Genomic DNA, 24,148 nt, shown 5'->3' with positions numbered 1-24,148 from the left:
TACAAAAAATGTCAGACACACCTTTTAACGGCCTCTAACTGGAGAGCGTGTTTCTTTTTTAATATGCGCTAGAAATTATATTAGTCCTCGGTTTACGACGAAATTCTATTCATACATTGGAGACATAACCCAGATTTGTAGGTACGTGGGCCATCGTTTAGTGCGGGGTTACATACTAAAAAAATCCCCGATAAAGAAACACCAGTGGTGAAAGAGTTTTTTTTGTTTTTTGTTTTTTTTTTTGGGGAGGGGGGGGGGGGTCAAACCTCTTAAACTGCTGAAATGTAAAGGAAACTGTTTTAGCACAGTTATTTCTATAACACATACAAAACTGATTTTCATTCAAAATTGTATATTTTCAATGATTCGCAAAATAAAAGTTAACAAAAACAGCAATAACCCCAACCTCCATCTCCTAATTTCTATTTTCCCTCATTTCCTCACATACTCAATGCCAAATCTCAATTTTAACTACTTAAGAACATAGTGTATGCATTAAAATTGAAGTTAATGTAAACATTTACGTTTAAGTAACAGAAATTCAGAAAAATAAGTACAAATGACTTATATTATGCTGAGTGAAATGGAATATATTTTGAAGATCACGCAAACATTGACATTGAAACATTTTTTAAATCATAAGGAAATGATTAAGTAGCCTAACACAAATGAATATAAGTCCAAAGTGCACATTGGCAGCTAAGATGTTCTGAACCTCCCCACCAGAGTAAATAAGACTAAATATGATAAATAAGCCTCCTCAACTTTCTCGTTGCTCTTGAAGATTTGATCTATTTTATGTTGCATGTTTTTTTTTTTTGTCGCATCAATTCAACAAGCTTTTTGTTCTCTGCTATTCCAGAAAACATGCACTTTTGTACCAATCAGAGCTAACCATCTCTGTTGATCACATGTCAGTATGTCAGCCAATTGAACGGATAAATGAGTTCAGGCGTTTTGCTTTGCTGCATGCATTCGCACATTGACATGACTCATCATCGTCACACTCGGATAAGTGCAGCAGCTTGGGAAACCTCCATGACGTGCCAAGCACTTTATTACGCTTGTTGTTAACGCTTGTGTCTGTAAATCTGATGTTGGTAGATTGTTTTCTTCTTGGAGCTGAAATGCATGTGTGGCAGCTTTTCTTTTTTTCTTTTCTTTTTTTTTTTCTTTTACACAGCGCTTTGACAGTTGCTGTCATATTTTCGGAATCAAAGCACCGTGTACCGGAACAGCAGTCCGACCCTGAATCTTACACCGGAACTGCATTCTGGCCCTGAGTCTTATACCGGAACTGCTTTCCTGACCGTTCTGGCCCACTTTCACCCCTGAGAAACACCACATTAGTTTACATACATTACAGTACAGAACTACGATACAGCAGATGACCTTATTACGCTGTATGAAATCAAGTGTGTGTCACATTTATGTGTGCACGAAAAGATGGAGCATTTAGTGTTTTCCCCCCGTCATTTCACCGTGTTGTGCACATACAGTAACTTCTTCATACCTTGAATGTAAAAATGTTAAAATCATAAGGTGAACTGCGTGTAGTTCCCTAGGCATAAAGCTACATATAAATTTTATGTGTTCAAATATTTGATAAACAAAAACAAAATTCACTCTTGCAGCTGCATGATGGGAACCCATTTTAACCATCTAGACCAGTGGTTCTTAACCTTGGTTCGAGTGAACCCCCAGGGGTTCCATGAGTAAGTCTAAGAGGTTCGGCGAAGGTACAGAAATGCAGAGCCCTATTTTCGTACGCTGATTAAATCTAGGCAAAGGGGCTTTTTAGACCAGGTTTTGGACTGGTTTGCTCCCAATTTTCAAGCTCAATCCATTTCTTTTAACTGCTAGTCCTCGATCTGATGGGAGGAGGAACTGGTTTGCTCAGTGGAAGGTTGACTCGTATTGGTAACAGGGAATACAATAGACGAATGGGCAGTATGGTCTCAAATTTTGACCTGTTTATAAAATATACTCTCAAAATATGAAGATTTTTAAACAGGAATTGGCTAAATTATTAGCTTGCTTGCTTAGACATATTGGTTTTGAATTTAAAAAAAAAAAAAAAGCTTTATTTTCTAATTTTGAAGGGTTCAGTGAAGGTTAAGCCATGCAGCGCCCTATTTTTGGACGCTGTAATCTAGGCAAAGTGGCGTTTTAGACCAGGTTTTAGACTGGTTATATCCCAATTTACAGGCTTTATTCCAATTCTTTCAACTGCTACTCCTTTATCTGATGGGAGAATAAACTGGTTTGCTCAGTGGAAGGTTGACTCCCACTTGGTATGATGAAGTACAACAGACCTACAGGTAGTGTGCCCTGCGTTACCATAAAAAAATAAAATAAAAAAATTTGCTTCACATTTTACACCATGAAAATAGTATGAGAGGCAAGGATGTGATAGAATGAGAATGTCGACATGAAAACAAAATAGAAACAGTGTGAAATTAATCTAGTTTAATTTCATTTTCCAATACGAAAAGCAAATCAAGGCTAAATTATTTGTTGTAAATTCACAATGTTTATTGGATTTGTGGGAAGATTCATGTTTATAATTTTTTTTTTTAACATAATGACTTTGTGTTCAAATTTGGCGATCATTTTGTGCAGGGTTTCTATTAAATTTGATATCATTTGAGATGCAAACATGACAAACTGCACAGTCAAGGTTAATGCAACCAAGCAGGTTTAATGTTGAACAATATAAGATATATTCCGCCATTTGAATGAAAAATTCTAAAGTATGCGCATTGGGCTGGTCTTGGTTTAGTGGTCTAATGATGCTGCAGGCATAATGATAAAAACAAACATTTTGGCCTGTTTAAAAAAAAGCCCGTCTCAATGAGAAGAAATTTGGAAATTCACTAGCGTTTTACCTTGCTAGCTTAGATACAGTATATCGATTTTGAATTTGAAAAACATAAAAAAGATTTTCTCTAATTCCTAAGGCTTCGGTTAATGCATGCGTGAAACTCGTGGGGGGGGGGGGGTTCAGTAGGATAAAAACCACTGATGTAGGCATTTGCCAGAACACCAATTTACTGGAGTGTATTTTCTCAATGAGACACGTAGAACTTTTTTTTTTTTCTTAAAGAAATATTTATTATTAGTGTTTTACCACAATTACAACAACATACAAAAATGATATCCCATCAAATCCATTTGGAACAACAACATAAAGCTTTTACATTTCTATTTCAGATCCACAATTGATCAGAATTGATTTGGCAGAATTCGATTGACCATTTTTGTGATTTATATACAGTATTGTAATTATTAACTCAATGGCTGCCATGGATGATGATGGACATCCAATTTTATCTAGATCAGTGGTTCTTAAACCTTACTAAGGGTACTGAACCCCACAAGTTGCACATTATTATTTAATTCTGAAGGTTTCAGTGAATGCTAAAGCAATTGTTTTCAAATTCAAAATGATATAGCTATGCTATAGCAAGCTAATTTCTGAGTGAATTCCCAAATTACTTCAAATTTCAAATATACTACAAATAATTGTGCCTTTTGCTGATTTTTACGGGATTTTATTGTCTTCATGTCTACATTCTCATTTTAGTGTTGTATCCTTTCGTCACATACTATTTTCATAGTGTAAAATATGACACAAATGTTTGTTATGCGTCCTCGTGCCAAGTGCAGGTCAACCTTCCACTGAGCTAACCAGGTTCTCCTCCCATTAGATAGAGGGCTGGCAGTTGAATGGAATGGAATGTAGCCTGTGAATTAGGGGCAAACCAGTCCAAAACTTTGTCTAAAACGACACTTTGCCTTTAGTCAGTGTACGAAAATCGGGCCCCGTGTGTCTTAACCGTCACTGAACCCATTAGACTTAATCGACCCCTGGGGTTCAATCGAACCCAGGTTAAAAACCACTGATCTATATGTTGCCAAAATTGTATACGAAAAGAAACAGTAGACATAAATGGCAGCGACTTCCATATTTTTTTCAATGACTAAAGCAAATCATCGCTGCCAACCCTTTCAGGCAAAATGGATTGGACATCTATCGGCGCCAACAGCAACCAATGAGTTAAAAAGTCCAACATGAACCAAACATACATGCTTTGGTAACTTGTTAGATGACACAGTTAGTGAAAGTGGCACATTTCAGTCATTCAAAAGAAAAAAAAACATTTCACACCAAAATGGTGACCTTGATTGGCTCTAGCCCACTGCAATTTATTTGCACATGAGAAGAAGTCATCATAAATGACCAAGGTTTACTCCTTATCAGAGAATGTCAAAAAGTGAAAGGCGTTTCTTATCAAGATTTCGTATTTGACAAGATAAATTGCATTTATTTAGATTAGGGGTGAGATGACTTTCTCAGTTTTTATTTGATTTAGGTTTATAGTTGCCTTGTAGAATGCAAATAGTCCATGACCCGTTGGTAATCCTAGATTTGGCATGGAAAATCCCCAAAGGAACATCTGAGGTATAACTCATGACACAACACGTCGTTATCCAGAACAAACATCTCTTGTATGGAACTAGTAGTACCTGCTCTCTGGATGAAATGATTCTGTGCCATACTGAGAAAGAAGCTTTGGAAAATTTAGGACTGGAATTTCAAGAATCTGATTCGAAAGCTGACAATGTGCATTACTAGCTTCCAAAGTCCAAGTAGTCCATCTCAAAAAGACTAGTCAGGTATCAAATGACCAGCATAGTACCAGGCTGAATATTTAAGTTGTAGTTTTCGGCTGGGTTGGTGACTGTCGGAATGTGGCTCACATTTTGTTGAAACATTCCTTGGCATTGGACCACACCTGAATTCCCTGCGACAGAATGCATCAAAAATAAAATTTAGACACATTTTTATGTTTATGAAATACAGTGATCCCTCGCTACTTCGTGCTTTAAACTTCACACCCTCAGTCCATCGCGGATTTTTTTTTTTTCAATTAAAAATTACAGATGAGCTGTACCAATCCGATCACATAAGGGCAGTTTACATGGTGACGCTGCGGCACCAAGACGCAATAATTGCGTTGCGGAATGGCCTCGCCTTTATATGGTGACCGCGAAAATGGAAGGTGAAGACGCGAACCTTTGATTCCGGGCCCAAAAATGGAAGGATTCCATTGCGGGGCTTGCTCCGCAACCATATAAATGGAAAGCTCTCGTGCCGATGCTGTCAGCACTCGCACAAGTTACTTTGGCGTGCGCAGTGCTGCTACTGACCATTAAAAACAGCAAACATGGCAGAATTTCGGTTTTAATTTACCGTTTTTATAGTATTTTTAATTTAAATTAGGGCTGTCCAAAACGACTAATTTTCTCCCGATTAGTCAGCCGACTATTTTTACGATTAGTCGACTAATCTAATAATTAATATATATATATTTTTTTAACTATTTTAGCAACGAAATTTTTGTTGACGCTTATCAATTCACAAAAAACATATTGGAACACTTAAATTAATTTTAAAGTACAAAAGTACATTATTAACAAACACGTAAATAACAATAATAAATCACAAATAAACAATGAGTTCAAATGCTGATAGAATTAACTAGTGTAGCGTCCCGATTGAAAAGATGGTCTCTTAAACTGATGGTTTACAACTTTTATTCCATCCTTGATGTAATCACACCGTAAGAGCTGCGGTGCACACAAATAAAACAACACAATTAGAAATTAACAAAAACTTTTCACCTTTTTCCTTTTAAACCTTATTTATATATCAATGAATTGCCTATATGAATTGCCTTTACCTTAATTTATTACCTTATCATTGACAATCTCTCCCTTGAGTGCAATCACTGTATATACTGTATATATTTATGACCTTTTAAACTTATATAATTTTCTATACCATAAAATAAACCATAACATGAAATAAACCTTTCAGTTAGCATTAAGAACAATACTAATAGCACTTATAGGCCCATTGTCAATGAAACATTATTATTTAGTAAGGCGTCAGCACCCTCTGGTGTACAAAAAATGAAAAAAATTTTTTTTTACCAACTGGGTGACGGCGTTTGAGGTGTTTATTCACGGCCGACGTGCTTGGCATTGAAGAAACAGGACAGAAGAGTGTACCCTCCTTTGAAATAAGTCAATGTCAATTTGGACACTCTGGTGCGCTTTTTTTTTTGCTTTGTGTCGCTTTCCCTGCTTGCATACAGAGCATCCGACATTCTGAACTTTCCACGCATATATTTTTTTAACCCTTCATTAACCGTCGACGGGATGTTGTGCTCGTCAACGGATTTACGTCATCGATGACGTCGACTATGTCGACTAGTCGGGACAGCTCTAATTTAAATATGTTTAATGTTGCATTTTTGTGCCTTTTGGAGCAAAAGAAAAAGGCTGTTGTTCGGAGTGGGCGGGTATGTTGTCTTCCGGGCTGAGGAGGTTGATGATGTCATGGAAGTGCATAACTGGCTGTCGCCCTGTAGTCTCAGGGGCAGTTTACATGGCAACTCTGTTACACCAAGACGCAATGACTGTGTTGCGGAATGGACTCGCCTTTATATGATGTCAGCGAAAACGGAAGGCAAAAACGCAAACCTTTAAATCCGGGCTCCAAAGTGGAAGGATTCGATGGCGGGGGCTTGCTCCGCATCCATATCAATAGAAACCTCCTGCGCCAGTAACGTCAGCACTCGCACATGTCACATTGAGCGGTGCTACTAAACATTAAAAACAACAAATATGGCGGAATGTCGACTAATTTACTGTTTTAATATTATTTTAGTTAGTTAGTTTTAATATTATTTAAATATGTTGAATATTTCCATTTTTGTGCCTTTTGGAGCAAAAGAAAAATGCCATTGCTTGGAGTGGGCGGGTATGTTGTCTTCCGGGCTGAGGAGGTTGCTGGTGTCAAAGTGCATCATTGGCTGTCGCCTTGTAAATCTGCACTGCCACCTAGGGCCTGGCATGAATACTACATCGTTTTCACGCGGAATTGCGAGATTGTTTGAATAGGGACGGAACCATATAAATGCAAATTTGAAATTTGTCGTATGCTCGGAGCGTCACCATGTAAACTGCCCCTCACTCTCCCTTCTGCTGCTTTTCTTGGTCAGGCAGTGCACTGGAGTTGCTTGTTAAAGTTAACAATGTTTGACAGACGTTAACGTTTGATCTTGCCAGAGAAGCTTGGAAGCCAAAACTTGTCAGTTCGCAGCATGATCGGAATTGAGTGGACTCACTCAATGAAGTGTTTCATAAAGACAAGCATCAAAAATAATTTGGTGGGACAGTAACATGTTTAAAACTTATAATTATTACATTTGAAGTGCTTAAAAACAATTTATTAAACTATGTAAATATACACATGAAAGTTTTTTTTTTTTTTAATTATACTTTAGTTGGGGAAAAAAAGTGAAAAAACATGTCTTATATGTAGCTCTTTCCAATGCTAAATCTGAATACAGTGAACACACACACAAATAAAAGAAAAACTTATTTTGGGGCGGAATGGCGCTAATTCACGGTTTTTCACTTATCGCTGCCGGTTCTGGTCCCTATAAACCGCGAAAAACGAGGGATCACTCTATACACCTACTTTTTCACCCACCCAAGGTTAGCATTAGCTTGCATTTCTGAACGTACTGTACCTTCTTGCACATGCTAATTTGCATGATAGCATAGCTGATAAGTGCTTCCCGTAAATCTCTGTCCTTCTGTTCCTTAAAACGCTCGATGTCCTCCCAGGCTGTTTGCACAAACTCTCTGAAAAGAACAACAGATGACATTAGAGATAAAGACCAAGAGAGCGAGGTTAAGGAGAGGAGCTCACTGGCACTCTGCATTCTTCTCCTTGAGCATCTGCTCGCCCTCCTTGATGCTCTCTTCCAAGGCTGCTAGCCTACTCTCTCTTTGCTCTTGGCTCTCCTGGCCAAACAATTTACTGGTCATTCCCTTCAGGGAGAAAACACGCACCATCTGCACATACAAACACATACATTATATGTAAGAGAAGCACAGAAAAAGATTGGTTCACTGTGCCATAATTGTCTCATTCATAAATCAAAGTGTTACCCCAGTGGCTAGTTCTTCTTTCTGCTGCTTCTTACAGGACAGATCTTGAGCTGCTACTTCTAATTCATACTGGATCAGTTCATGTTTCCTACACACCGACCTGTGCATATACAATAATTATTAAAAAAAAAAAAAAAAAACTTTTAACCTCTTACCTCCTTAATTTTAACATATTAAAATTTACCGCACAGCCTCGGTGTAAAAGAGATATTCCTTCAACTGGTCGGCATAGTGCTCTTCTTCCTCCAAAATGTCATCTATGGAAGCTGCGTAACTGTACAAACAAAAAATCGGATACCCAAAATGAGACATAAAAACAATGTTGGAATCACTATTTTAAACACCCATGTCAAACTTTACGTCATTTTACGTGGCCCTGCGAAAATAAATCTTTGACTTTACGTTTTTCGCCAAAATAACATTTCTGTAGTCTTCAATGAAAGATCGAGGACTACAGAGATCAGAATATTTACAGTTCTTATATTATAAATATAAATGTTAAATAGAAGAAAGAAAAATATAATTGAATATTTGCTACTTGGAGGCTCAAAAAAAACATTTAAACATTTTTTCGGTCAACAATGTCTCTACACTATTAATCAACTATCAAAATAGTTGTCAATTAATTTCCTAAACCAATAGTTACATGGTACTTAAACGAGAACTGAATTTGTCACCCCTGATTTAAAACGTACGTGTCCATGTGGTGACCAGCGCTCTGCAGCCCATCTCCCATCTCTTTCTCTATAGCGCTCCATTCACTGGAAAGACAACAGCAAATCAGTCCACAATGTTTTCCTATTAACTCATTGACTGCTATAGAATAATTGCTGCTAGACCTCTAGGGGTAGGAACCTCTGGGTAACTGACATTATGATAAGATTTGACGCCTATTTTAACTTGATTACATTTGCACTGTAAAGGAGAAGCTCCCCCAATCTCGTAGTACATTTGTATAATGACAATAAAAGCCATTCTGACACAAGGCTCACGGCAACGATTATCTCACGGGGTGAGGAAATCAATCTAGGATACCATATATATATACAGCAATCTCTTTTCATCCGTCTGCTGTGAATTGAAATGAGTTTATCACTAGTAGACGTCCAATCCATTTGACCTGGGAGGGTGGCAGTGAAACTTCAAACTGAGTAGTTGTCTATGGCCGCCAAAGGCAGCCAATGAGTTAATTTTGGTGTATACCATGTCATTTCCTGTTAATTTTCAGTCACTTCCTGTTGCTTTGGGGGCATTTCTGAGTTACTTCCTGTTGAGCAGGAATGTCCCCAAATAAATAGGAAGTGACTTAAAATAAACAGCAAGTCACCTGTAACTAGCCTTAAAGACAGGAAGACAATGTAAATGCTCTGGTTTCAGTGCAGTTGACTGCACATTATTTTAAACAGTGACACATTTTTAAAACAATACATCGATTCTTAGCGAGATCATATAGAAAACCCTTTGGGATACAGAGTATCGCGATATATCACAATTTCGATATATTGTCACACCCCTATAGGCCTCCAAATTCAAATGGATTGGATGCCCATGACAGTCAATGGCTGCCAACTCTTGTGGAATACAGTCACTACTATAAACCTAATTAGAACATGGCTATGTACCACCCCCTGGTGGCATTGACTAATAATGCAAGCACTTACCTAAATACTCGTCCATAGTTGCCATGGACTTTGTAGACGCCATATAGTCTATCTGCTACTCTCTGCAATAAAAATAAAAATATTATGCCAATTTAGTCTAATTTCTCTATGTTACATGAATACAATACAGCAGATTGGGTTTTGTGTACATGAGCGGATACTCACTGCTCTCACTCTGAGAAGTTGAGAGATGGCAGTATTCAGTTCATCGCTATACTGTTTCAGTGCTGTAAAGCGCCTTGGGAAATGCAGTGGAATAACAAGCAGCTCAGCATTTCTAGTGTTTATACAGCAATACTCTGGAAAAGGGTTGAAGAAAATGATACCTACTTGTCAGGGCTCTTAACTCTGAACATGGCACTCAGGGATTTCAGTCTGGAGTCAGCCTAATGAGGAAGATCATTATGAATCCGATTTAATAAACCATGTTTCCAGAATAGCTTGGATTGAATTCAGTAAAACCGGTGCATTGAATAAATGTTACTCAAAATGTAAACTTGTATATCACATGGATTCATAACACAGTGTGAAACAAAGATATATATATATATATATATATATATACAGTGGGGAGAACAAGTATTTGATACACTGCCAATGGGAAAACCCACTGGCAGTGTATCAAATACTGGTTCTCCCCACTGTATATTTCTGTAATATGGATAATTATATTTGACACGAATGAAAACACCAAATTCACTTCTTGAATGGATTAGAGAAATGATGTGGTCTTGGGTTTCCTTTAGTGAGTAGGTGTCAAGTGCAGTTCCGTTGTGTTTAAGATTAGGTTAAAAAAAAATTCGCATTCATAGTGATCCCTCGCTACTTCGGCTTAAAACTTCGCACCCTTAGTCCATCATGATTTCTTTTCAATTAAAATAAATAAATACATATTTCATTTAAAATGTTAAGCTATATGCATGTATACATGTACAAATCATCGTTTTCATTTATATATTATTTATATCATAATTATTACATTTGCAGTGCTGAAAAACAACAAATCTGTATACCTATATATTTTTTGATTTGTTTTTCGCGGACATTCGATTTTCGCAGTGGGGGGCGGTCCCCATTAACGAAGGGTTACTGTACTATTTAAGAACGGCTTGCTTAGACATTTTTATACCATTTTATATTTAACCTTTTTTGTAAAACTAGTTAAGTTTTGTTAATAAATAGCTTATAACAACACATAATAGTCATAATTTCATAATTCCGTCAATTTTACATTTTTATTTTTTTGTTTTTCTTCTCCCCAAAAAACATGGTGGGCCGCCGGTGGGCTTCTTTACCACCTAAAGTTTTTTTGGGGAAAGCATGAATTGTAATTTTTTTTTGTATGTGTGTGTAAAACTTCGGACTTCACTTTTTAAAAATTACATTATTTTCTGGTAGTACTTAATCTCAAATGTTTGAGGAGTGAATTAGATCTAATTAGAGAATTTTAAAAAATAAATAAATAAATAAGGCCTTTGAAAAAAGTGGTTTATTACATCATGAGAAGCATAATCTTTTTTCTTTTTAATAATTTATATGATTTTTTTTTTAACTGCACCACATGCCGAATAGCACTACAGTACCTTATCTTGGAAACCCGTTTCCAAAACTGCATCCCTCCATCCCTTCTCCTGGAAAAAAAAACATTAATACATCCTTTCAGTGCACAATCAGAGTAAAATTAAGAACTATAGAACTGACTAACAAGGACAGAATAGTGTTGTTTTTTTTCCCTCTGGCTTTTTGTGTTACTAAGTCACCTCATAAGCGTACCACGAATGTCAAAGATTAGATGTACTGTGATAAATTTATACAGGAAACAGTGCATTATTTTAACATAAGATTTGATATTAAAGGGTTCCTACAATGCAGACAGATATATTTTTTTAATTTTAACATTTTTTAGATCGACCAACATCATGTGAAAATTAAAGTCAGGAATTGCATGTGCATTAACATCACTACAGACCTCTGTAAGAAAAAGGTAAAATATCTTGTCCTTGCAAAGAACAGGATGTGACATCACGCGCAGGAGGAAGTTTTCCAAGCCGACTCTTCTCCGCTCCACAAAGTCAGGGTCGAGGTTGTCTGCTGACAGTTTGTGCCACACAAACTCGGCCTAAAGGTGGAACGATCCACATGAATGAACAAGAACAAATGCGGGATTATTTCTTTTAGGGCTAACCCTTTTCTCTGGCAGCGGAGGGATTATGATGTAAGGGTAGGTGACCAATAGGTACGTTCTGAGCAGCTCAAATTCACTGTAGCGTCTCCACAGAGAGTCAGGTGTGGTGGCTGGAGAGACATTAGGGGGCGTTTCTGATGCGCTGCACAAAACGAAAACACAGCATAAAATTGCTGAAATCAAATACTCACATACATCCCCAAATCTGTTATTCACCTACCGTGTTTCTACGAGGTAGACGGTGTAGGTTTCCTGCATGTTGACTGAATTTTTGCCCGTTCTTTTCTCAGCCTCTGCTACGTTGATTTCCAGCTTCTTTAATAGCGTTGTCCCCTTTTCCACCATCTGCACAGCACATGATACAGTCATTGTAAGAGTGGTAAATGTGGATGTAAAATACAATTTGAGTGTCAATCTCATTTGAAAAATATATCGTAAATGAAAAACAGTCAGCATAAATGGCAGTGTCTTCTATTTACACACACACGCACACACACACACATTTATACATATATATATATATATACACACACACACATTTTTTTCTTATTCGTTGGATGCCATTGACGGCGATAGACGTTAAATCCATTTTGACTGGGAGAGGCTGACTGTGATAAACTCTTCAATCTAAATCAGGGGTCGGGAACCTTATTGGCTGAGAGAGCCATGAACACCACCTATTTTTAAATGGAATTCCCTGAGAGCCATACAATATGTTTAAAACTAAAAATACAAGCAATGTGCGCATTTTGTGTAATTTCAACACTTTTAAGGTAAATAAATCTCTGAATTCTTTTTAATAACATAGTTATGCTGTTGCTAATTAATGATGAGTATTTCTTACCATTAATGCGACTTCTGGTGTTGCATGGTTTTGCTGATGGCTTTGTAGTCTGGTTGATACGTGATACTTTGTGGGTTTAAGCTTCATGCAGGCGTTGAGAAATTTATGCACGGAGCACTATCAGTGCACACCGAAACATGTTTATCCATCGGTAGATTTTTTTTCTTTACCGAACTCAGTAAAGGATTTGAATAAATCCTATAAATCCTCCCCTCTTGTTGTCCCTTTCATAGTCAAAACCTTGCAATCACGCTGAACTGTGATGAATAGTGATAAATGGACCCGTCCAAAGAGAGAGAAAAAAACAGTGCTGCATTTATGTCTTTATGTCCTGCTGAAAAGTACGATACGCCGTCTTTTTTTCTTTTTGCCATCTTCTTAAAAGGGGTTCTAAAATTAGATGACAACGCGGAAAAATAAACTGAAAACGAGGAAAGTTTACTTACTGACAGTGTTGGGCACGTTACTTTAAAAAAAGTAATTAGTTACATTACTCACTACTTCTTCCAAAAAGTACCTGAGTTAGTAACTGAATTACTCTATAGTAAAAGTAACTAGTTACCAGGGAAAGTAACTATTTCCGTTACTTTAAAAAGAACTTGTTGTATGTCAAAGAATTTAAAAATTTCTGAGCAGTATTCGAGTCAGTGGAATAGAGAAGAACAGACAGGTAGTTAACTTGTTAGGTGCTTCAGCAGATTTGAATTGCTTACCACAGATGTCGACAAAAGCTTTGCCCCGGGACATAAATTACACATTACATGCGGGTTCTTTCCTTTAATGTCGACAAACTTGAGATAGTGTCTATATCTCCACCTCTTAAACGACAATTTTTCTTCTGAATGCTCTGCCATCCCGACCTTGTGCATCTGTTTTGCGTGTGTGTGTGTTTGCCGCACGCGCTGTTCCGGTTTGCTTGTGAAATCACCAGCTCTGATAGGCGTACCACGACACATGACTCTAACACTCAGCCAATCACAATCACTTCCATCGCATCTCTCGAGGGGCCGCATTCAGGTAGGCTCGTTTCCCGATAATTCACGTCGCCCTCAAAGCGTCTGCCGTCCTCAAGATGGAAGCAGAATTATTGCTGGCTGACAGTGGGAGATGGAAACGAGGCTAGCATCAGGTGTAGCAAACACAGAAACGTTACCAAACTTTGGAAAGCATTGTCTAATTGAATGAGCAGGGACAAACAGCTTGGAGTCAGAAGTACGTGCACTATTCTCGAACCCGAACGCACCCCAAGTCTTGGATGACAAATCAACAGAGCAGAGAGTTGACTCAACACGGCTGGCAGTTTCTTCAATTTATTCAGAGTAAGTAACGCACCGCTTTTGACCGTCAGTAACGGTAACGGCGTTGTAACGGCGGAAAAAGTAATTAGTTAGATTACCCCGTTACTGAAAAAATAACGCCGTTACGTAACGCGTTATTTATAACGACGTTACTCCCAACACTGCTAACTGATCTCACGCACACGCGCACAACAGCTGCTTTTTTTTAACAGCAAAGTACGGCAACCCCACATGAACAGTGTCTCTGCCTCATCTGCGTTGCCTATGCGATTGATAGATAAATAGATAGACACAACGAAATGTATGTTTGCCACTTTCCGACTAAAATTACTGCGAACCGGCTTCTAGTCGTCGGTTGTAGTATATGGACTACGGTATGTGTCCCACGATCACCTTGGGCTCACGCAGCCAATGGCATGGTAATTGGGGTTATCTAACAGTGCATCCAGGTTGCTATTTGATGATATCTAATGTGAAGTGCGGGAGGGTTGTCGGAGCATTAAAAAAGTTAACATACGCTGCAAAAGTTACGTCTGCTCAATACTGCACAACACCAGCGTATGACCGGTGACCGATGCAGTTTCGTGCAATGCGCAACGGAGCATAACGAAACTTTTTTGTTTGTTTGTTCTAATAATAATTGATTTATCTGCGAGCCAGATGCAGCCATCAAAAGAACCAGATCCGACTCGCGAGCCATAGGTTCCCGACCCCTGATCTAAATGGTTTAGATGTCGAGCCCCTACAATAGCAGCGAATCTAGAAGGAAGCAGGAGAGCCGTACAAGCAAATTCCACAAACACCGAAAGATATTCGAACCCAGGACCACAGACAAAGTCACGTGACCCAACAATTTTCTCCTTTGCCTATCAAGTCTCACAATTCACATACATTTAATGGGAAAAAAACAAACATACAAGCGAGAGCAGGAAAACTGTTGGACTCGAAATTGATTTTACAGTGACGCTATGAGGAAAAACTCATTTTAAAGCCAACAACTGTGAGCGTATGCGGTAGTTAGCGAGTTAGCATCAGAAGTGAAGTTTAGACCAGGCGAACTTAGAGAAAGTAACGCTTTCATTCGAGCTCTAACTCAGCACGTATAAACGCTAAGCCTAAACAGTTTTCGTAAAATTCCCACAGCTTTTTCGCCACTCATAAATGTCACCCAATAGAATAGAATTCGAATGAACAGCACACTTCCCTGCTAGCTCATTAGGCTAACGACTTCTCTCAATCAACGTGTATGTCAGAGAAACGTCGACAAATTACACTACCGTGTTGATGATGTTGTTCTCCGACTCCGTGGGCGTGATGTCGGTGTTGCCGATCACCGCCACTTGTTCTTCGCGACTCACGGAGTCTGCCATCACCATCCGACCAGAGATGTTGCTGATTCGCCGCTACGTTTTGCTTAGTGTCAGCTGAGCTGGCTCGGCAAGGAAGTGGCGACTCCGTTGCGCATGCGCAGAGTGGGCAAAACCCTGCAGACCCTCGATTTACGACGTAACACTAATTTGTAGGTAATGTATAATATTTACGAGTCAGCAATGGCAAAGCACCTTCCTCTGGTAAACCAACAGAAGATTTTGAATAATAATTTTTTTTGTTCTTAATTCTTTTTCGTCATCGCCTTACTGATCGTAACTCTCAAAATGTGAGAACTCTGCCTTTGGGTAAAGGTACAATCAATATTAATCGATATGAAGCTTCAGCTGATTACGTTATAACTTTATTATAATTATTTAATGACTACATGAATTATATTTGTGATTAATTCCCCCAATGCTGCCAGTCCCTCCCAGTTGAAATGGATTAGATGTCAATTGCCATTAATGTTTTATTTATTCTTAATTTTTTTATTAAACATATTTGCTTCTCCTTTTACTAACTACCATAACAAATACCAAACTCTGAATACTATATCTGGGCTGGCAGCGAATGTGTTTAATTTGTCAACTGACATGAATATGCCAGAATTTCCGGACTATAAGACACACCTGACAATAAACCACACCAACAAAATTTGTCAAGACAAGTGAATCTGTTAATCTATAAATTTCCCTCGACTATAAACCTCAGGTGTCCACATGTAACATATTTCAAAGAAAACATAAATGACTATGCAAAACACTTTCAATTGTAAAATTCAATTGTATTCCATTTAAACTGCATTCTGAAACAGCACAATCATAAGAAAGTTATGAGGTAGGCAAGAGCCAAGATTCGGACCCAGAAACCTGGAATTGTGATGCAGATGTTAACCACTAAACACTATGCTGCCCTCTGCTAGCCATGATATATTCCAAAACATAAAGGGAAGACAATACATCTCACCCTTCTCATTAGCTTGCAGTAGACATGTACCAAGCTTGCAAAAAATGCTCCTGAGGTAAATGACCTAATTTCCCACCTCACTAACTGCTGAAGACACATAGAATACAAAGACTTAGGAAAAGTTTGTAGATGAACCAAGAGGAACTTTTAACCTGAAGACAGACAACTGAATGTAACGGCTCATCGCGTACGGTAATGCAGGTGTACCTAATATAGCGACTAGTGGATGCATATAGTACAGAAATGTGTACTGTATTGTAAAATTCTGTACATGATCACTTCTTGATTACTCTTACACTTTGTTTTTATTGCATTATTTGAAAGAAAAGAAAACTGCATTAGAAAAAAATTCTACACACCCTGTTATGAATTGGCATCTTTTTGTGATAGAGATCCCGTGCCATTTTGCGCTTTGAAATTTGCGGTTTGTTATTCTCGGATTTTTGAGGTACTCTGTAAGGCTCCCTTGACACCTGTGCATTGTGTCATCCTCATCGAAGTGCACAGGTGTTTATTCATCATCATCAGTCCAAGAAGGAGCTCATTGTTGCACATTTTGGCAGAGCACCGTTTTTTTCCCTTTTCTCTTCTTGTGTCATCCAGTCTTTCCTGTTCAATTTGCTTTTGTTGCTCGTTTTGCAATACATCGACAGTGCTGTCGTGCTCATTAATGTTCCTCTCGGGTTCAAATTGAAAGGGTTGAACAGATGACATGTTTATGTCACTAGAGTCATACTCTGGAAGCCCGGCAGCGTAACCATGTGACGTCACCACCCTGCGACGTCAATAACAATGGCGACCTCCTAGTTAAACTAATTTTAACAAATTGTATAAAATCAAAAACATCAAGAGGGGTTTCCATATCAAATTATTTTAACTCATTATAACGTTCATCTTCTAAGAACTACGAGTCTTTCTATCTGTGTATCCCTTCAAAAAAAATGTTATGATTCAGGAAAAACATGTCTTATATGTATCTCTTTCCAATGCTGTTAAATCTGAATAAACACATTGAAAAGAAAAAAAAATCTAAAAACGAGGGGTCATTGAGCATTTGAATTAAAACAAGCTTTACTGAAAGGAAATGCATGTTATGACTCACAAATAAAATTGTTAAATGGTAATGTTGAGAATTTACCATTCTGCATACATTCAGTGGTGCAAATAAGCATTTAGTCAACCACTAATTGTGCAAGTTCTCCCACTTGAAAATATTAGAGAGGCCTGTAATTGTCAACATGGGTAAACCTCAACCATGAGAGACAGAATATGGAAAAAGAACCAGAAAATCACATTGTTTGATTTTTAAAGAATTTATTTGCAGATCATCGTGGAAAATAAGTATTTGGTCAATACCAAAAGTTCAGCTCAATACTTTGTTATTTACCCTTTGTTGGCAATAATCGAGGCCAAACATTTTCTGTAACTCTTCACAAGCTTTTCACACACTGTTGCTGGTATTTTGGCCCATTCCTCTAAGCAGATCTCCTCTAGAGCAGTGATGTTTTGGGACTGTTGTTGGGCAACACAGACTTTCAACTCCCTCCACAGATTTTCTGTGGGGTTGAGATCTGGAGAATGGCTAGGCCACCCCAGGACCTTGAAATGCTTCTTACGAAGCCACTCCATTGTTGCCCTGGCAGTGTGTTTGGGATCATTGTCATGCTGAAAGACCCATCCACGTCTCACCTTCAATGCCCTTGCTGATGGAAGGAGATTTTAACTCAATGCCTCTCGATACACGGCCCCATCCATTCTTTCGTTTACACAGATCAGTTGTCCTGGTCCTTTTGCAGAAAAAAACGCCCCAATGCATGATGTTTCCACCCCCATGCTTCACAGTGGGTATTGGTGTTCTTCGGATGCAATTCAGTATACTTTCTCCTCCAAACACAAGAACCTGTGTTTCTACCAAAAAGTTCTATTTTGGTTTCATCAGACCATAACACATTCTCCCAGTCCTCTTCTGGATCATCCAAATGCTCTCTAGCGAACCGCAGACAGGCCTGGACCTGTACTGGCTTCAGCAGTGGGACACGTCTGGCAGTACAGGATTTGAGTTCGGGGCGGCACATTGTGTTACTGATAGTAGCCTTTGTTACTGTGGTCCCAGCTCTCTGTAGGTCATTCACTAGGTCCCCCCGTGTGGTTCTGGGATTTTTGCTCACCGTTCTTGTTATCATTTTGACGCCACGGGGTGAGATCTTGCATGGAGCCCCAGATCGAGGGGGATTATCAGTGGTCTTGTATGTCTTCCATTTTCTAATAATTGCTCCCACAGTTGATTTCTTTACACCAAGCATTTTACCTATTGCAGATTCAGTCTTCCCAGGCTGGTGCAGGTCTACAATTTTGTCTCTGGTTTCCTTCGACAGTTCTTTAGTCTTGGCCATAGTGGAGTTTGGAGTGTGGACAGGTGTCTTTTATACCGATAATGCGTTAAAACAGGTGTCATTAATACAGGTAACGAGTGGAGCCTCGTTAGACCTCGTTAAAAGAAGTTACTCCTCTTTGACAGCCAGAAATCTTGTTTGTTTGTAGGTGACCAAATACTTATTTTCCACTCTAATTTGGAAATAAATTCTATAAAAATCAAAAATGTGAGTTTCACTTTTTTTCCCCACAGTCTCTCATGGTTGAGGTTTGTCCATGTTGACAATTACAGGCCTCTCTAATCTTTTCAAGTAGGAGAACTTGCACAATTGGTGGTTGACTGAATACTTATTTGCCCCACTGTTGTTAAAGAGTGTGCACACTTCCCTTTTTCAGCCTCCAAGTATGTTTTCAAATGAATTTTCTTGCTTTCATTTTTTAAAACCGATTGTCTGCCACTGATACCAATTAAGGCTTCCAAAATTGATGTACTGCTAATGAGTTTTGAAGAAAAAAAAACTCATTGGGCTGCCATTGAGGGCGACAAACATCCAATCTGTTTACATAAGGCGGCCGCTCTCCACATTCACTAACAGACTAGCATTGTACTTCGACATATTTTCCTAAAATAAATGCTAGCTGCATGTTTTTTTTTTTTTTTTTTTTTTGCTTTTAACCAAGAATAGAGACTGTTTTACATCCACATCTATAAAGAATTCGGGGATTTAAGCATTTATTCACAAGAATTTTCACCGGAAAAAGCTCTTTGTGCGCGATTCCACTCCGTTAGCTTTGACGGCCATGCCAACAATGCAGGCCCCCTATTTATCGGCCCCGCGCTCCATCAATACAGTATGAAGTCTATGTTCACCCTTAATATTCATATGATGAAAATAATAATCATGAAATAAATTGGATATTAATATTCAAACTAATTGTTTGCGGCAGCCCTAAGGGCCATATATGTCCAATACATTTCAATTAACACAATTTTAGTTTTTTTTTTTAACATGTCATTCAGATCCTAAGTGTGCGTCCCTTAAAATTTATCAAAATCGAAGTAGTACCTCCTCATTTTCACAAATGTTGGTGACCTCTGTATTCTCAAAAAGGCCTTCTTCTTCCTCCTTCGAATGTCAACCAGTGCAGTCGTGACTCAAGTCGCAGTTGCCTTGTCATTTTGACGGAAAACAATGTGGAGGATCCCAGCTGGAAGAGGCGCAGCGTGCTGCGTCGCAGATGCACAGATGGGACGCTGGGGGAACCCAGAGTCGGAAACGACAAGTCTGCGTCTTTTTAATTCACACACCTGCGCCGTGAAGGCCCGGTGGGACGCCTTCAAACAGAATTTGGTTTTTCCCATTTAGCGTTCCCTGCGCTCCTTGAAAGTCACTCCTGCCTCGAAAACAAGGACAATTTTTAAGACAACAGTCACTATGACGTGATTTATTTTCTCATTAACATGCCGGAACTCTTGATGTATAACAACACGCTGTGCAAATGAAGCCAAAGACTGGTTCTTGTCTTTAATGAAGCCCACCGAGACACTCAGTTGCAGCCTTTCTGTCCTCTGGCCGGTCTCATTAGAGGAGATTAAGCACCTGAACGCACCGCACACACCTTGTTCACAGACTTGCTTTCTTAAAATGGCAACAAGAGGTGAACAGCGGTGTAGGAGAGCATTTATTTATTAAATCTTGTCATTACCTAGCTTCCCCAGAATTCTATTGACAATGTACAATCCCTGTTAAAATAATATAAGAAGTACAGTAATTGGTGTCAAAGAAGTATATTGAGGCGATTCATCTCAACTTAGAGAAGCGCTTTGGATGTTAGCAAGAAACAAAGTTTAAAACTTGGGTGACCATATGACTGGTGTGATCTGTAAAATCTCGTTTGGTGTCGCATCGTTGTGCTGAGGATGATTGTAAACTTTGATAGCAATGTCTAATTTTTGCCTCGGCTACTGGTGCTGGCTAATAGGGTAGCTGTCAGTGAGCTAAGCACTAGGCATTATGGGAAATGGAGTTTTGAACTTCGGCATTTGGAAATATGCTGGTTGAATTGTTTGTTAGTTTATTTCAGTTATTGTTTGTGTCCAATCTAGAACATTGAATGACAATAATAATTAAGTGGGAATAACAATTTGTCAACGACAATTGATAGTAATTTATAAAAATGTTTAGTTGGCACATAGCCTACTGTATGTGTACAGGACTACACTTCCATGGGTCTGCATTATATTAATTAAATATTTAACTATTACAGTTTGAACAACTTCTGTGTAATGATGACTTAATGAGAACGATGCTGACTATGTTTAAATGGAAGTAGATTTGTGTGTTTATTATTCAATCAAAAAAGTTGCTCAATAAAAAAAAAATGTTTTTGAATGCAAAAATAAAACTAAATTTTCCTATCCAGATGGAAGAAGCACACTTTAAATATAGTATTTAAGTAATAAGGCATCTTTGCGTGAACTTTGAGTAAAATTTAAGTATCTCCAGGCTGGCCCGAGTGTCCTCTTTTTGGAAATCAAAATATGGTCACTCATAGACTTCATAATGGTATTGACGGGGCGCGGGGCTGATTAATAGAAGGCCTATCTCCGTCAAAGCTGACCAAGTAGAAACACAGGCAAAGAGGTTTTCACGTTGAAAATTCTTGTGATTGAATGCGTAAATCCCTCAATTCTTTATAGATATGGACATAAAGCAGTCTCGATTCTTGTTTAAAAACAACAACAAAAAAAACGGGCAGTTAGGATTCATTTTAAGTAAATTTGTTGAATGTGCTGCCGTCTTTAAGTCACTGTGGCGCTGCCTTTTAATAACAAACAGCATTTTACGTTGCGATTCTTGTGAATAAATGCTTAAATCCCTGAATTCTTTATCGATATGGACGTAAAACAGTCTCGATTCTTGGTTAAAAGCAACCCCCCCCCCAAAAAAAACGGCAGTATTATTTATTTTATATAAATATGTCGAATGTGCTGCTCGTCTTTAAGTCACTGTGGCACCGCCTTATCACAACAAAGAGCTTTTTACGTTAAAATTTTTGTGAATAAATGCTTAAATCTCTGAATTCTTTATAGATATGGACGTAAAACCGTCTAGATTCTTTGTTAAAAGGGTTAGAACCGGGCAGTTAGCATTTATATTACGTAAATATTGCGAACTATGATGCCAATGCCGTAGCGGCTAATTTCTCCCATTGATTTATTTTCACGTTTCAAAATGCATGCATGGTATGAAAAATATAATGATTACCTTAAATCAGGGGTGGCCAAACTATTCCACAAAGGGCCGCAGTGGGTGCGGGTTTTTGTTCATACCCATCATGAGGACAGCCTTTCACCAATCTGGTTTCTTACAAGTGCAATCAGTTGATTGCAGTCAGGTGCTTCTTGTTTCCACTGAAACCTCATTGGTTAAACTGTCTGTGCTGAATTAGTTGGAACAAAGACCAGGACCCACTGCGGCCCTGGAGGACCGGTTTGCCCACCCCTGCCTTAAATCCTCAAACAAATCACTCCCGAGAGAATCCTTCCTATTTGTATGCGATGCAGCTTTCGTACTTTTATCCTGGCGTTGAATCGCTGCATGTGTTGCTGCGACCGGCTGCGAATAACTGAAGCGGATTGTGGGGTGTGCCCCCTGCTTGTAGGCGTTGCGCAGTGGCTGGCCGAACTGACCTGTCAATACAATCCTGAAATCTATCGGTCACCCTAGCCAATTTGAATTTGTTATTGGAGAGTCCACAAAAGCTATTAATGCATTGGTCGCCATTGACGGCGGTAGAGGTCCAATCCATTTTGGAGAAGCTAGCAGTGAATGATTGCCTCTACAGTCAATGGCAGTGAAGGAGTTCAGATTCACCTGTAACATGACATGATTCAATCGAGGGAAGTAATAGAGACTTTCAAGGTCTCAGTCTAACCTTGGTCATTCACGCATATTGGTTATCTATGTAATGAAATCAAGATATGAATAAATCAGTGAGTATTCAAAGACATCCTCACTACTCATTAGGAACAAAGTCTAATGAATCGTCCCACTTTTGCTCACCAGTCTTTGAGGAAAGGACAAGAAGTCGTAGAAAAGTCGTGACGGCTAGCCACACTGCCTGAGATATAATTGCGAAAAGTTGGAATGCAGCACAGTACTTATTATACTGTACTTTCATTGCCGCACGTAAAGACGTCAGCTATAAAAAGCAACAGAGCGTGTCTCCGTAAGCTGGCTACAGTTAAGTCAACAAAGCGCACCGGAAAATGGAAAGCTCTGTAGCATCCGTTCTTCTACTTGAGTTCTTTTTAAGCCGCTGATGTTGTCTCATTTTAGCGGAATGACCAAAATTCTTTGGGAGGCAGCTTAAATGTCCTTTGGGAATGTTTGTGTGTGTTGCTCCCATTGTGTCATCCTCCAAAAACAACAAATTACCTTCTTCCTGCCGCGGCCTAAATGCGTCTCCTACTCTGCCTGACCATAAATGAAACCAAGTACCGGTAACTAAAATACGCTTTTACGCTTCATTCCGAACTGCTGGCATGCTTATGAAACAAAAAAACAAAACAAAACAAAACTGAATTTTAACATCAGTATATAAACATAAACCCTGAAACAAATGTTAATTATTTTAGATGTTTGTGAGATTATCCTGAGCAAATATGTTGTGGTGTCATTCAATACTATTGACGGGTATAGACGTCAAATGTCCATGTTAACTAGTTGTGTTGTCAAAAGAATCGAAAGTATTGATACTAGATGTTGCATCCAGGTACAATATTTGATTGAAAAGGTAGCAATATTCAGTTATTTGCTTTTGAATTAACCACGGGTCATCAGAAAATTGTTGTCAAGGATGTAAATGTCACTTTCCACTACTCTTGATATCAACGGTGGACATTTCGGCATTTTCCTTGTCATTGGCTGCCATTGACGGCATCATAACATTCGTTCATTCGCTGCTAACCATCTCAGATCAAACAGATTGGACATCTACTAGTCAAAAGCTCATTTCAATTCATAGCAGAATGAGGTTAGGATGCCACATTATTGGACAACTATCATTTAATTTTGTTTCAATTTTTTTAATGTACTGTAGTATTAAAATGGTATTGGTATGTTTTTTTTTTTTTTTTTTTTTTTTTTAAGAATTGAGTTGAAAATTTAAATAGTGATTTGTTCTTTGACAGGGTATTTATTTTTGACACCTACCAAAGCAAAATTGAGAGCAATGCAGTTACATAGCTACATTGTATTCATAACTCCATTTTTGAGGGCAGTTTTTGTTTCTGATTTATTTTTACAGCTAAAATATTAACCCCAGAGTAATATAACAGTAACACAAGCTGATTAGTCGAGTCATCTGAAAAGTAATTATGGCTGATCAATATACGATCATAATCAGGCATGAA

General features: G+C 38.4%; 1 protein-coding gene across 2 annotated transcripts; it reads right to left on the bottom strand.

Moving 5' to 3' along the window:
* Positions 1-3,110: 3,110 nt before the first annotated feature.
* On the bottom strand, positions 3,111-21,629 carry snx4 (sorting nexin 4). 2 transcript variants are annotated; one of them, XM_057853420.1, is made up of 14 exons: positions 19,797-21,629; positions 12,098-12,222; positions 11,878-12,019; positions 11,662-11,811; positions 11,276-11,323; positions 10,023-10,078; positions 9,858-9,930; positions 9,693-9,754; positions 8,727-8,792; positions 8,216-8,305; positions 8,032-8,131; positions 7,790-7,935; positions 7,608-7,722; positions 3,111-4,808 (listed from the first exon to the last, which is right to left on the bottom strand). In XM_057853420.1, exons 2-14 carry the CDS (start codon positions 12,220-12,222, stop codon positions 4,761-4,763), a joined length of 1,221 nt encoding a protein of 406 aa, XP_057709403.1. In that variant the 5' UTR covers positions 19,797-21,629; the 3' UTR covers positions 3,111-4,760. The 2 variants fall into 2 exon arrangements, with proteins under 2 accessions (XP_057709403.1, XP_057709402.1); XM_057853419.1 differs by lacking the exon at positions 19,797-21,629 and adding an exon at positions 15,297-15,495 and having other exon boundaries at positions 3,113-4,808.
* Between the last annotated feature and the right edge of the window lie 2,519 nt (positions 21,630-24,148).

Source organism: Corythoichthys intestinalis, chromosome 12 (assembly GCF_030265065.1).
Source record: "Corythoichthys intestinalis isolate RoL2023-P3 chromosome 12, ASM3026506v1, whole genome shotgun sequence".
Taxonomy (NCBI): Eukaryota; Metazoa; Chordata; class Actinopteri; order Syngnathiformes; family Syngnathidae; genus Corythoichthys; species Corythoichthys intestinalis.
Note: the sequence above shows the minus strand (reverse complement) of the source record. Positions and strands in the feature narration are given on the sequence as shown.

What these genes read in the sequence shown, in the direction of transcription:
- snx4 (XM_057853419.1), bottom strand. Translation starts at nt 15,395, where the DNA reads ATGGTGATGGCAGACTCCGTGAGTCGCGAAGAACAAGTGGCGGTGATC. An exon ending in AGAGTTAAGAGCCCTGACAA is followed by an intron (nt 9,931 to 10,022) that starts GTAGGTATCATT and finishes GCATTTCCCAAG; the next exon opens with GCGCTTTACAGCACTGAAAC. An exon ending in AACTATGGACGAGTATTTAG is followed by an intron (nt 8,793 to 9,692) that starts GTAAGTGCTTGC and finishes TTGTCTTTCCAG; the next exon opens with TGAATGGAGCGCTATAGAGA.